The 15,905-nt window shown below is 39.2% G+C and overlaps 1 protein-coding gene across 5 annotated transcripts in view; it reads right to left on the bottom strand.

The window, feature by feature from the left end:
- The window catches only part of RFX2 (regulatory factor X2), a 161,996-nt gene that overhangs the window by 33,283 nt on the left and 112,808 nt on the right, over positions 1 to 15,905 (bottom strand). For 3 of the 5 annotated variants that reach the window (XM_036760426.1, XM_036760449.1, XM_036760419.1), the window contains one exon: positions 9,726 to 9,800. The exons of the other annotated variants lie outside the window; for them this stretch is intronic. In XM_036760426.1, the coding sequence (XP_036616321.1) occupies positions 9,726 to 9,800 (75 nt within the window). The remainder of the gene's footprint in view (positions 1 to 9,725; positions 9,801 to 15,905) is intronic. 5 annotated transcript variants of the gene reach the window in all.

Genomic DNA, 15,905 nt, shown 5'->3' on the forward strand with positions numbered 1-15,905 from the left:
GTTAGGATCAAATGACATAATATTTGTAAAGTGCTTGATACATCGCCTGGCACAATAATAAGTGCTTAATAAAAGCTCATTCCCTCCATTCCCGCCCTCCCAATCACTTCTCAACTGCTAACAGTCTGACTTCTGACACTACCACCTGACTCAAACTGCTCTCTCTAATCTAACTGATGACCTTTGGATTGCTAAATCTAATGGTCTTTTCTTGGTTCTCTCTGTTCTTGACCTTTACTGATTACTCCTTCCTTATGGATACGCTATGCTCTCTTGGTTTTTATAACTTAGCTCCATCATGATTTTCTTCCTACCTGTGAGATTATTCTTTCTTGGTCTCTTTTGCAAGTTCATAACCCATGTTCCACATGTGCACATATACTGTATGCCAGAGTCTCTGTCCTGGTCCCTCTCCTCTTCTCTCTCCTGGTGATCTTATGATCTCTCATGGATTTATCATCTCTATGATTTCTAAATCTAGATATCTAGCCCTCATCATCTGGATGTCCTATACCCATTTCAAACTCAACATACCCCAAGCAAAATTCATCTTTTCCCCCTAAACACAACCTTCATCCTAACTACCCTTCTCTGTTCAGGGCACCACCATTCCTTTAGTCACCTCAGTTTGTAACTTAGGAGTTATCCTTGACTTTTCACTCTCTCCCCTTAACCCCCATCCAATCAGTTGCCAAACTGCATTCAGTCTATCTCCATCTCTCTCACACTAACTTTCTTTTGTCTATACCAACACCGTAACCACCCTCTTTTCTAATAGGTCTCCCCTGCGATCCATCTTCCATGCAGATTCCTAAATTGCAGGTCTGACCATCAGGGACACGCTCTCTTCAAGCCTGGCTCATGAAGCTTCAGTATCTCCCTCTGCCCTTGGGATAAAATATAAACTTCTCCACTTGAAATTTAAAGTTTTCACAACCTGGCTTCACCCCAGCTTTCTAGGTTGATGATGTTACTTCCCCTCATGTTCTCTACACTCCAGCCAAACTGGCCATTCTATCTCCCACCTTTGGGCCTTTGCACAAGCCATTCCCCAAACCTGCAATATTCTCCCTCCTCAGCTTTCAAGGCCCAGCTTAAGTGGCCTTTCTGGATTTCCCCACTTGTTAGTCCCTGCCACCATCACCATTTGTTTATTTTGTATAGATCCTAAGTGTACTTCTCTGTGAACACGGACCATCTTACTTTTTGTTTTAGTATCCCCAGCACTTAACGCAAGGCGCAGCAAATGGTGTTCGATAACTTCTCGTTGACTGCTTATACCGCTTTACGGTTTTCAAATCCCCTTCACAGTCATTATGTCAGTGAGGCTCTCAACACTCCTAGTGAGGTAGAGTAGGCAGGCAGACATTATTTCCCTTTTACAGGTAAGAAAACTGAAATGTAAAGGTTAAGTGACTTGTCCAAGGTCCCATGATTAACGAATGGTAGAATTACTGTTAGAACCTGGGCCTTTGGATTCTAAGTATCATCCTGTTTCCACAACAATGGGTATCTATTGCATGTTTTTTTTAGCAATGGCATAACGAGGTCAAAGAAATATTTTAGGCAGATTATTCTTTCTGGTAGTAGTGTGCAAGATGGACCAGAGGAAAAGGAGTCACTGGAACATAAGGTGCAGGGTGACTTTCAGGCAAGTTTCTCCAAGTGGGGCTGGACGCAGAGTACATCATAACATGGCAGGCCAACTAGACAACTCCCAGAATAATTTTCCACAAGAGAACTCTCACTGAATCATCACAATTAATATTTGTTCAATGTTGCTGCTCAGGCCTATCTCAACAGGTTTTTCAAAACCTGTATGTAAACATTATGGAATGTCCACCAATGCAGGATCCTATTGATTTCAATGTTCTCCCTCATTTGTATCAATGTTAGAACTCTATGTAACTTGAAAGGAAAGTGTATTTCTTTATCTTCATCAAGTCCTTTAGTTAAAATTAAGTTACTGATTAAATTTCCCATAAGAATAAGATAATACCCACTACCACACCAGTTCCACTAACACAAAACTAATCATGTGGAGATTTAAAATTGATTTATAACTTTGCTAAATTTAATAACTCTAATTATAATGCATAATGCTTTCAGGTTTTCAAAGCATTGTACAGACCGTTTCATTTGAGCCTCCCAACAACCCTGTCTTACTCCCAGTCAACAGATAAGGAAACTGTAGCTCAAAAGTTAAATGACTTGCCCATGGTCACAGAGCCAATAAATGTCAGAGACAAGATCTGAACCTGGGTCTTCCTGATTCCAAGTTCAGCACTCCCTCAAGGCTCACTGGCCTCCACAAAGTAGGCTGGTCAGATTCCTTTAATGCTAGGCCTCTGAACCATCTCCAAAGGGAGGAGGGGATAGGGATGAGGATGTCGAAGTATGGATGAGACTAGATCTGTGATTTCACTGACAGAGAACTCCCAGGTGAGGAAACTCTTTCTACCAGTGCAGATTAGCAACTTCTCTCCAATGTACAGTTTAGAGAGCTGCCTAGAGCATGGCCAAGGACAGATGTTTTGCTTAAGGCCACACAGCAAGCATGAGTTAGAGGCAGGACATGAACTGAGAATGTCAGGGTTTTGAGGCCAGATTTCCAGCTCCCATACCATGGCTCTTGAGGGTAAGAAAGAGTACAAAACAACTCTTTGAGGTTCCTACCCCCAAGTTCCCACCTAATGGTAGTTCCCATCACTATCTAGGCAGGTGATCAGTCTTATCTTGTCAAAATGGGAAGAGAAGAAAGCCTTATAAACCAAGAAGGGAGTACGAATTTATTGTCTGTCTTTGTTCTCACCTCATCCTATGCATCTTTACCTAGTACAAAGAAGACTAATAAGTCTAATTTTTAAACTTTTAAAAGCATTTTCCCCTTTAATTTTAAAAACACATTTTAAGGTATTCACCACTAAAATCTTACTCCAAGGTCACTTCCTAACATGGAAGTGACCTTGGATTTTCAGTAGCTATTCCTGCAGAGCACAGATTCTGGCAGATCTAAATAAAACTAGAAATGCCTAGAGTATGGATCCAAGTCATGGATTTTGCCATCTAAAGACCAGATCGGTTACATGTGGAGAGGCTAAGTACCAACAGGTTGGCCACCAGGCACTACATTTTATTGTCCATAGCAATTAGCGATTATCCCACCTATTATTTGGAGAAATTGTAATCTGGTGCATCAGTGGATATCATGAAATTGTAAATCTTTTAAAGTATTTTAATAAAGATTAGGCCTATTTATTTGTATGTACACAAACTTTAAAATGATGACAGAATTTCTGCTTTATTAAGTGGTGAATATTCAAGAAGGTAATATCTGAAACTGTAGAAACCTGTATGTTCTAAACATACTCGTCTCTGTCAAGTCTTATCAGTTTTTGACTGCAAGATCCTAGAAAACAGGCACAATATTGGTCTAAATCACTCTGAAGAGAGCCTCAAACAGTATATACATATAAGTAGGTGCTTGATCAATTCTTTATAATGGTCTTGGCAACAATCAGATGATAGAAACGTAGACACTATTGTGAAGAATAGAAAGCATAAGATCACAGAAAGTAGAGAGAGGCTTTCAAACAAAAGGAAATTAGAGAGTGCCAAGGTATAAAAAACAAGTTGTGAAACCTATCACCAAAAGCCATGTGACTTATCAGATAAGTAACTGATTCAGAAACAAGAATTCAGCATCTTTGAGGAAAGGTAAAAAGAACTAGCATTATTTAACCTGTAAAAGGGAAGGCTAAAGGAAGGCGTGATTTTATCACGCATCTTATGAAAGCCCTAAGCTTATCAATAACTGATTCATGGGGGTAGCTCTAGAGTGAGAAAAGGGTCAGTTTAGCCACAGAACTCCCTTTCTAGCTGGGTAGTTACTAAACACTGAGACTTTATCAAAAGGGAGGCATTACTATTACTACCACCACCTCTCCTACCACTACCATCACCACCACTACCACCACCACCATTACTACTACTACTACTACTACTACTACTAGCTTAATTATGGCATGTATCAAGTAGGCTTTTGTGGACCAACCTGGGAAATTATCCACAATTTATAATCTTATTTCTAGGGGAAAAATATGTTATACATTCAAAACCACCACAGAATTAAAAGATCAAAATGAGCTTTTGAATACTTCCTTAAATTATAAATTGGGGCCTACCTACAGAAAGAACAACAAAGATCTGTATAATCATGAGGAGAAAGTGTCCCAAATAAAGGAATTTTATTTATTCAGATAACTGATTATTACCTCATTAAGCAAAGAAATTGTTTATATTAGCCATTTTTAATGAAAATCTTTCTAAAATGTATTATATATTTCTCAGACTTCTTAAACAAAGTATATTGAACATAATTTAATCTTGTCTTGATGATTCGGGAACTTTATAAGAAACATTATTGCACTGGCCTATAATATGTATTTTAAAGTAATATTGTTTAGCCCTATACTAAATGACCACAGACTATAGTGCTTTTTGAGTTCTTGGGTTTATTTTTTTTCATAATTTTTCCTGTCTCTTAATGAAAGACAAGCTTTTGCCCTTGTGGGGATGGCTAAGGTATAAATAGTATGATGGTGTTTTTTTAGTCTCTCATAGCCTTCAGGATATGAAATAATTATCATTTGCATAATTCTCAGGTAAGAAATGAGCTATTGACATTAGAAACAGTATTCATCAGGCAAGGGTACCTACTAGGCCACTAGACTTGACATACTAATTATAAAGTCATTTAACTTCTCTGTACTCTTGGTTTCCTTCCCTTTAAAATGGGGATAATATTTGTTTCCTAACCTCACATGGGATGTTGTGAGGAAGCTTTGCAAACAATTAAAAAGCATGCTATAAATTAGTTGTTCTTATTAACGCCCCTCACCCTTTGACTTCAACATCTTGATAAGAGAATTAACAGTAGTCTAATAGGCATGGTGCTGGACTTGGAAGCAGGCAAACTAGGTTCCAGTTGCATCTCAGATTTCTCCTTACTCTGTCTATAATTTGGGGTAAGTCCCTTCTCTCTGAGCCTCACTGTCCTCTGCTGAAAATGGGAAGACTGAACTCAATGGTCTTTTGAGTACTTTCCAGCTCTAAATTCTATGATGTATGCAAGGAGCCTGAGTTGGGATTGCTGTGCTTCTCCATTACTCACTCTGGTTTACCTGACCAGCAATAAAAAGATCAGTACTAATCTAGGGAAGTTCTTCCTCCTTAGTCTTAACTTGGAATAGGTCAGCAGCTATTCTATTAACTCCACTCCACTAAACTATGTTCCTCCTCATCTTTCTAAGTTCAAAACTACACAAAGTTCAAAATTACTTGTTTTTACAATTCATTCAATCTGTACATTTTACTGAGAAAATAGAGATCCTTCACCATAAGCTTCCTCTTCTCCTTTTTCTTTAAATCTCAAATCCCTAAAGATCACACCCCTCCCCCCATTCTTACCTTCTGTTAACTCCAGTTTCTGATAAAAAGATGGCCCTTCTCATCAAGGCCAACACCTTTTTTTGTGCACCCTTGATCCTCCTATTTCTTTTTGGGCGATAGCCTGCACAATCATCCTATTGGATCTTCAATCGCTCCTTATCTACTAGCTCATTTCCTGCTGGCTACAAACATGCCCTGGCCTCTTTTGTCCTTAAAAGATGCTTGACTTTACCATCCCCCCCTCAAGGTAGTGTTCTATATCTCTCCTCCCTTTCATGATCAAACTCAAAGAAAAAAATTATCTATACTTGTTGCCTTGATTCTTCTCTTCTCGAATCCTTGCAATCTGGCACCCAAACTCATCACTGAACTGAAGCTGCTCTCTCCAAAGCTGCCAAAGATCTTTAATTGCCAAATCCAATCACTTTCTCCCTACCAGCATTTGACACTGCTGACCACCCTCTCCTCCTAGACAGTCACTCCTCTCTTAATTCTCCTTCCTCCTAGTCTTAACCACTCCTTTCTCCATCTCCTGTACTAGGCCATCATCTATATCCCACCCCCTAACTAGAGGTATATCCCAAGGCTCTGTCTTCTGGACTCTTCTTTCTCTACAGTCACTCTCTTGGCAACATCATCAGCTCCCACAGGTTAATTATTTCTACACAGGTGACTCCTAGAAACATCTAGCAACTCTCTTATCTATCTGAGTTCTAGTCCCAGCATCATCAACAACCTAATAGACATTTCCAAATTGTTGTTCCACAAGCATCTCAAACATATATCCAAAACAGAACTCATTATCTTATTCCAAAATCCACCTTTCTTCCTAATTTCTCTCTCTATGTCAAGGGAAACAGTAGCTTTCCTGTCACCTAGGGCTGTAACCTTGGCCTCATTCTCAACTTCTTATTCTCCCTCACTGAGTCTAATCGGTAACCAAATCTTGTTGATTTTTGCCCCTCCGCTATCTCTCACATCCATCCCCTCCTCTCAGGGATTCACATGGACACCACCCTACTTTAGGCCCTCATAACTTCTCACTTAGACTACTGCAGTATTTTCTACAGTCTGGCCACAGTCTTGTCTCTACTCCACAGTCTGGCCACACTTGTCTTCCTGCTCTTCCTTACACAGGACAATCTATGTCCCTTCTCTATGCCTTTACATAGGCTGTCCTCCATGCCCAGAACATACTCCCTCTGCAGAGGCAACACTGTTGCTTGGAATCCATTTCCTCAAAGACTCAATTCAAATGCCACCTCCTACATGACGTATTTCTTGATCCTCCCTCCTGGCTGCTAACACTTCCCTATAAAATTATCTTGTATTTATTCTGAATATATTTTTATATTCTTAAATGTTGTTCTCACACCCCTAGAATATAAGCTCCTTAAAATCAGGAATTATTTAATGTTTGTCTTTATATCTCCAGTGCCTGGCATATAGCAAATGCTCAATAAATTCTTATTGACAATTTAGCTGGTAATAATAAACACAAGCAATCCATTTTCCAAAACCAAGCTTAAGTACTACAGAAGTACATACTTCTGTATTAAGATACAGTCTGGGTTAGTTATATGTGTATCTATGTGTTTGTTACTTTTGTCTTAATGTCTTTCATATTAGCCCTGTCTTTCCCACTAAGTTGGCCCCATAAAAAAGTGTCATACATTTCTTGGTTTTCTTCCTATACACATAGAAATGCATATACACATATATACAGTATACATGTTTGTACTATACACATATCTAGTTCCGGATTCTATTAATGTTGCTGACTGACAGAAATGTATAATTGGCAAACATTTAAGTGATTCCTCTATGCCAGGCACTAGGCATGGTGCCAAATGCTAGGAAGGCAAATACAAAGGTGAAAGAAACCCCACCCTTAAGCAGCTGATATTCTAATGGAGAAAACAATATATACATATATAAGTGTATACAGAATATCTACCAAATGAGTACCAGGTAATTTGGAGATGGAGGGAACTGGCAGGTGAGGGAAGGGCTTCATGGACAAGATGGTACCTCAGCTAAGTTTCAAAGAGAATCTATAGACCTGCCACCTTTTATTATTATGTTACTCTGAACAGAAATTTTTGACAGAGTATGTGTATGTCTATATCTGTTTTTCACCAACCTATCATGGTGGCTGGCTCTTCCTGCTACTTCTACTTTAAGGTTCTTTCTTAACCAGTGACTTGCACAGAGTAGACATTTAAGAAATGTCTGTTGAACTGGACTGAATTCTGGGGTGGGGACAAGGAGGCATAAGACCAACTCAATTCACCTCACCTGTATTCTCTCTGTGCCTGAAGAATCTGTAGCACTCAGGAGTATGGAGGCAAGGGAGCCAGGGGAATGGCTATGGCATTATAATTTCCTATATTTACAAAAGATCTTTATTCACAACACTAAGCCGAGATGCTAACACTAGCAAGTTAGCACTGGTGGCTAAAGAACTGTGGGCTCTGGAAATTCAAGCTAAGTAGTCAAGCAACGAAAAACATGAGTATGAAGCACTAGACTAGGTGCTAATAACCATCTGCATTTTATGACATACTCCTCCCCTATATATATTTTTCCACTTAAAAAAAATCAAAGTTTACTTAGTAGTGATATTTTTTAAGCCTCTCTACTTCTGTAATTTCTTTTTACTTCTAAGTCATGAAAATAAACACACACAAAACTCCCAAGCCCTATTCAATATACTTCATGGGTGTAGAAAACCCTACAACAGAGTATTGGCAAGAAAACAGACAGAACAAATTTAACCAAGGAAAAGCTAAACACAAGGAGGTAAACTTGTAGAGAAATAATCAAAGAAAGCTTTGCTTCAAAAGAGAAAGGTTAGACAATCAAAAGCATTATTTGTATTCAGAGAGACAAGAGAATAATGTATTTTGTCATAGACACTTTAATTTTTAGTGGACACACCTGGCCTGACTATGTTTTTAGGATGCTACTACATAACTCCCCTAGTTGTTCCCAGAACAATCATGTTGTGTAAGCACCACACTTGGATAATTACCAAAATGATATAATAAGGTGCTACTGGAAGAATTCTAAGAAAAGGCCAACTATAGCACATCGATTCCTTGTTTCACAATATAATTTGATTTTTTTCTCTGTATTATCAGATTAGGGCTTCAAGAATAACCCTGGAATAAAAGGAAGCCTTTTTTTCCCCCTTTGTGGGTGATTTATAATGACCACACATAGCTATTGCATAACTAAGGTGACAGGATCAGATCAACTATAGCTTGGAAGGCGGGGAATGAGTCAGGGCCAGGAACTTTCTGACACAGACTCCCTTTGATCTACAACAGCACAGCTTGATGTGGGACTAGAACTTGTGAAGGCCAGGCAGGCAATGACATTCCTTGGGGCTTCCAACTCTCAAGGGTCCAGCACTTCCATGACGATTGGCTGCACAGGTACATAAACACTTACCCTCCTGAATACATTTATGTTCTAGGACCTTGTATCCAAATTTATATTCCGGCCTCTGACCCCACAGACTTCCTAACTTGTCAGGTATCACTTCATTTCAAATCTCATAGGATCCTTTATCATCTCTAGCAATGACAGCAAACAGTGTGTTGTATTCTGCCCAGGACAACAAATTTAAGCTGAAGACCAGATCTAAATGGACAATGCAGACTGAGGGTGATTATTTTTGTTTTAAAGGACAGAAAATGATTGATTATTCCTTAGTAAGGAGTCATTTTCGCATAGAGCAACAAATCAGAACCCATTCTAACCTCAATGGCCTATCTTTCTGCTAACTTTCCAACCATATACACAAGGTCTAGTTCAGAAAACTTGGTAGAACCCAAGGCAAATATAATGGGGAATGAAGCCTTCCCCAACTTAACCTTAAAGAGGAAGTCTACTAGTAAGTTATCTTTCCAGTAATATCTAGTTCACATGTTTTTGTTAAGCAAGAAACAATTAAATTTCACTTGGCAGTGTTTTCTGATAGTACTTCTGAAAACAGTACAAGAATGTTAAAAATGAGAGAAACTAACCAAACTTTTCAACATACTTATGAAAAATAGTGGTAGAGTGAAAAATATTCTCATGGTTTTAATAAAAACTAGTTAGGATAAAATTTTGCCAAACAAATTTCTTTTAAAAAGTTGTCTCGGAAAAATGAGCCTACAGCAGCTACGGGGGCTGCTCATCCAGTGTCATTCATTGGTTTTTAAAGTGTCTATGAATGCTATTTGCAAAGTAGGGACAGATTGTAAAGTTAGACATTAACTTACATGGCTGTTGAGTAAACTGCTTTTGTGTGATGTAATCCCTTCATTTTTTTGTAGGTTTTCAATCGCCATTTCAAGCTAAAGAAAATGTGTGCAGGAAAACAAAATAAAATGGAAAAAAAAAAGGAAATCAGAGAGTTAGCATCAGCCAAGATTTGTTTTTATTAATATCCAAATTATGATTAATGCTTCCTATCAAAAAAGACTTGTGACATAAGGCAAGTAAATGAGGCACAGTATTTATGAAATGAAGCTATAGCAAAGAAATGTTATTTCATGGCATGCAAAGGAACCAAAGAGCCTTTCAAACATAAAGCAGCCCAGGGAGGTCTGGTGCTTTAGCCTTGTTGGGTCTGACTGTCATGAGCCATGCACAGTGTGCAAAAGCACTCACTCTCTCAGCACAACTTCCCCCCACAGCAAAGAAAGCCTGATTGTCACCTACTCCCAAGGGCTTAGCTCTCTGTTCACAAGCATTGTCCACCCACAACATTCAAGCATAGTTCTGGGGACCACGAAGAGATACGCAGGAAATGAGACTGTCTCCCAACCTTCCAGAATTCTGTTAGCTCCCAGGGGACTCTACACCAGGTCAGTGTAGCATGCCTATAACACGACACCAGGTGAATGCAAACATTATTGAACAAAAAACAGAAATGTGGGAAGCCACAGGGTGATGGAGCTAGGAAGCTTTGAGCTGGTAGAGCACCAGCTGTAGAGTCAGGAAGACCCAAGTTCAAATCCTATCTCAGACATGTGTGACCTTGGACAAAGTCCCTTTTGCCTTTGTTTGCCTCATCTGCCTCATCTGTAAAATGCCTACAATAATAGCACCTACCTCACAGGGTTGTTGTGAGGATAAAATCAGAAAATTTTCATAAAGCGCTTTGCAAATCTTAAGGTACTGTGTAAATATAAGCTATTATTACTCTTATACGATGAAAAGAACAAAAGGAAACATTGCCTGCCAGGGGGTGGAGAATCAGCAAAGGCTTGGTACAGGAGGTGGCATCTGAGTACAGCTTTAAAGGAGGGGTAGGAATTCAATGGGCCAAGTAGGGAGGAAGAAAATTCCAGGCACAAGGAATACACATTTCCCTCTACTCTGTATAGTTTATATATACAGAATTATTTACATTTGGCCTCCCCCATTAGAATGTTACTGAGTGTTTATTTTTCTTTGTATCCCCAATTTTAGTACAGTGCCTGGTATACAGTAAGCATTTAATAAATGCTTTCTGACTGATTAACTGATAAGTTTATAATCTGATAAAACATAAGCACTTTAAGGGCAAAGGTTGCTTCACTTTTGTCTGCATCTCCAGTTCCTATGACAATGCCCTTAGCACATAGCACGTACTTAATAAAAAACTTGTAGTGCAGTGGATGGAGTGCTGAGCCTGGAGTCTGGAAGATCTGAGTTCAAGTTCAGCCTCAGACACTCACTTCCTGTATGACCCTACTGGGGCAAGCCATTGAACCTGTTTACCTGAGTGTTCTCAACTATAAAATGGGGTCATAATAGCACCTACCTCCTGGGGGTATTGTGAGGCTCAAATGCCATCACATTTGTAAAGTGCTTAGCACAGTGCCTGGCACATGGTAGTAGGAGCTTAATAAATGCCCCTTTGATACCTTATTTGGTAGGCAATGAGAGGTCTCCTTCAGGTGAGATGAGGCCTGACTGGACAACATAACGTCAAATTCTGATTTGGGTGTCCAGGAGGAAGACAAGCTAGTAATATCTTTCCTAACCAGTCTGCCACTCTGATTCCTGGAAATTAGAAATGGATGCTGGCTCCATACTCTAAATTTAGGCAAAGAGAGAGTAGAGAAAAAATGTGGCTAAAGACAGTCCCTTAAAGATAAATAAAAATAAACAAAAACCCTCATAGGCTTTGGTAGTTCTGATCTATAAACTCTAGTCAATGAAATAGGTATTAATTTTGTTCCTACAACCCTGTGTTAAACATTGGTAACCTCAAACTCCTCCTGGGCACCATCATTCCAAAATTAGTCTGAACAAGAGTGAGAAACCTGTGGCCTCAAGGCCACATGGGGCCCTGTAGGCCCTCAAGTGTGGCCCTTTGACTGAATCCAAACTTCGTAGAACAAATAAGGAAGTTTGGATTTAATCAAAGGGCTGTACTTGAGGACTCAGAGGGCCACACGTGACCTCAAGGCTGCAGGTTCCCCACCCCTGAGCCAGAATATACCCCTGTAGCTTTGGGCAGCCCAATGTAAGACTCGGGGAACAAGCTTCCCCAGTTCAGAAAGCCTAAACTTGGCTCAACAGAATGCTGCACTGACCTTTGGATAGGGCAGATTCTGAGTGGGCACTTCCTCTGGTGTGCATTATACAGACACCCTGGACAGAATGCTATGAAACAATTTGAAGAGAGCATTCCATATAAAGCAAGAAGCCAAGATAATTCATGAAATGGTTAAGAACAAGGATTTAAATAATGCACAACCCTGGACCTTACTCTATTTAATTAAATAATAGCTGACATTTATATAGTACTTTAAGGTTTACAAAGTATTTTACACGTGTACGTTGTATATCGCACTTAATCCTCAAAACAGACCACTGGGTATATACTAATGTTATTACAGTCAAACATTTATTTAGTATCTACTACTGTATGCAGAATACTATGCCAGGTACAGCAGGAAATAAAAAGTTTTTGACCCTGTCCCACCAAATTTAGACTGGTATAGGGAGAAATAAATACACATAAAATACTGTAATGGCTCATAAATACATTTTTACCAAAATTAGGTGGTAAAATAAAGTGAGAGGTCTAACAGGAAGGGTATTACCAATGAGGTGGGAGCAGGTAGTCAAAAAGGGCTTTATGAAGGAGACAGAATTTGAATTGAGTTTACAGTTTAATCTGGGGATATGATCTTAAAGTGAGTGGAAAATGGGGGAAGGTAAAGTGTAATGATTCCCTCTAGAGTCCTGGCTTCATGCTTTGAATGGCCTTAGGTTAGAAAGTGACGAGATATTGGATTTAACCAAACAGATGGAAGAAGGGATGAAAATAACCTCTGTCTAGAATATTCCAGGCTGTCTGTGAGATTCCAGGGGGCTAAGAAGTTTAAAGACAAGATCAGATACTGAGGCTCTTCCTCCTTCCTCTGGCTCTTGCTAAAGAATACCAGTAAACAGGTAAACAGGCAACATTGAGACCAAAATGAGCATAAACTTGTATTATAGCCAATGGAATTTCAAAGTCCCCATATAGAAATTAAGTATTGTTCAAGGTAGAGGACCACAAAGAGAATGGCTGCTCCACCAGACTAAATGGTAGGAGACTATACAATTAGGACATATCCAAAGGCAAATCTAAAATGAATCTAAATCTAAAATCTCTTATTTAAGAAGTATGCCTACCATTCCATAATTCAGTAGAGGGAGCCAAAGCTCCACTACATACCATTCATTGCATAAGTGTCTCAGGCCATAACAGTTTGATTAGGAGTAACTGGGGGCCTGAAGGGGAGGGTCCGTCTTTGACTCCTGGATGGGACTCTGACCATTCCCACTTCACAGCAGCTGCTATTCATACAAAGTATCTTCTATCAATACTGTAATGAAAAGCAACTAAAAACTTCTGAAGAACTAACTAGCTTGAGGTTATGGTCTTAAATGATACTTACAATGGACTGCAATGTAATTATGTATAAAACACTTGGAAACAAACAGACTATTTCCACATTTTATGCCACTTTTGATTCTGGTCAACTGATTGTTACAAATAGCCACATGGCAAAGGTCTTACACTAACAAATTTGGGAAAACAAACAACTTTCTTATTAGTAGCTTTGAATTTGTCTACTTGACCCATATAGACTCATTTAGTTCTAATGGGAGAAAGGATTTCTACCGTGGATGTACACAGTCCTTGGTAAAATCTTCTGATATGAAATTACCACAATTGAAACATAACCTTTATTTTTGGCTTAATAGAACCATTCATACTTTTTGTTCATTTTTAAAAATATTTTACATGCAAAACAATGTAATGAATTATCAAGAAATAATTCTTAAATGTTAAGAATGGTACACAGAAATCACATAACCATGTGAACTTGGGCAGATCTGTTCACATTTCTGGGCCTCACTTTCCTCACCTATAAAATTGGAGTGGGGAAGAGTTCTCTGATATTTTGTAGGGGGCTGAAAGCTTAGTTAGAAGAAGAAATGGCAAATTGGGGAGGGTGGAAGAGTATTCTAAAAGGTAAAATAATAATTTCGATAAAAGAAAGAACCTGGATATTAGTATCGGCAAAAGGCAATATTATAAACAAGAAACTTGTAAATAAAAAACTACCATATGCAGAAAAAGTTAGGGGAATAGGTAGAATTCACTTAAATATAATATATTATTAACCTAGCAAAACTTTTACAAAATACTTGTCTGGACTCTAAAGGCAGTATATTCAGAATAGCTGAATTTGGCAAGGAGAAATTTCAGAAGATACAAAAGTAGAGAACTCTATCAAATGAAGCTTTATGAACCATATGCGATCAAAAGATCATTTGAGAAGGTGAAGCAGCAAAAATAGTATAGCCACCTTCTCCTCCACAAAACTCCTCCAAACAGACCTAGAAAACACACCACGCCAAATCCTGATGAGGAAGTACAGAAAAATGTCACAGCGAGTCATTTATCCAGGTCAGGTTAACATAAGGAGATAGATGGAGAGGTCCGCTGTCACTGAATAGGTTGGACCAGGAGCAAACTCCAGGAGCACTCCAACACCCAGGGAGTGACTGTGTACTAGGGCAAATAGAGATCCCAGATCTATATTAGGGCACTGCGATGGAGTCAAGAGCAAAGTGGCAGCTTTGCTGACCACTACCGAGTTCTGGATCACAGATCCAGTGTGGATTTAGAAGGAGATCTGCACAGGAAGTAGTGCTCTCAGATAGGGACACCCTACTGTGGGTGTACTGTAGGGACAGTGTGCTGATAAAGGAGGAAGTTTAGAAGCAAGCACAACAGGGTGGCTCAGACCTCAGGAACACAACAGGATCTCAGTTCCGACATCTATCCCAGCCTGCAGAACCAGGGCAGGAATCCCAGACCAAAACAGAGCTTAGAATTCTGTCACTCTGAACCAACAGAACTTTCAAGCTGGCTAATAATAGAGCCTGAGTCCAACAGACCAAAACCCAGGTCAGGAACTTGCAAAAGCTTGGATTAGGGGGCAGCAATCAAACTTTGCCTTAGATCGAATGATTTTGGGAACACTGAAAGCTTGAAGGTCTTCACTTTGAGATCCTAGAGTAACATAACACTCAATGATCCAAGAAAGTAGCAATAGGATCAGCCTAGACCCTCCCTCCAGAAGTGTGGAAAAGCTCAGTCCTAATTTCAAGTCCAAAGTCAGGAAGTAGAATGGAAGAGTGGTTAAAAGAAAAAAAAAGATCCCCACCATAATGAGATATTATTGTGGCAGTGAATGGAAAGAGAAGGGAAGAGGAATACATAGGGCATGGGCATGGAGAAGTAAAAAGGAAGGGTAGAGAAAACTATCTCACATAATCAAGGTGCAAAAGTAGACATCTATACAAGCAAGGAGGAGGGGTGGGGAAAACTGCTGACACTTCAACCTTTCTCTCATCTGAACTAGTCAAACGAAAAGAACATACACATGCATGCGTGAATATATTTTGCAGTATTTTGCCCTAAGGATATACAAAAACATTTATAGCTCTTTTTGAGGTGGCAAAGAATAGGAATATGAGGGGATATCCCATAAATTGGGGAATGAACAAGTTATGGTATATGAATGTGCTGGAATACAATTGTAGTGTAACAAATGATGGAGATGGTTTCAAAAAACCTAAGAAGGTTTATATGAACTGATGTGGATTGGACAGAACCAGAAGAAAAAGTATTTTCTTGCTTTTTTTTAACATGGCTAATATGGAAATGTTTTGCTTGACTTCACCTGTATAAGGGGTATCATACTGCTTGCCTTCTCAGTAGGTGAGGGAGGGGTGAGAGGAAGGGAGAGAATTTGGAACTCAAAGTTAAAAAAAAATGTTAAAAAAAAGCAATGTGGCAAAGTAGATTGAGTCCTGGGCCTGAGGTCACTAAGACCTGGATTCTAATCCCATCTCTAACACTTCATAAGTGGTCTGACCATGGTCCAATTACTTAACCT

This window comes from Trichosurus vulpecula, chromosome 1 (genome assembly GCF_011100635.1).
Source record: "Trichosurus vulpecula isolate mTriVul1 chromosome 1, mTriVul1.pri, whole genome shotgun sequence".
Classification (NCBI taxonomy): domain Eukaryota; kingdom Metazoa; phylum Chordata; class Mammalia; order Diprotodontia; family Phalangeridae; genus Trichosurus; species Trichosurus vulpecula.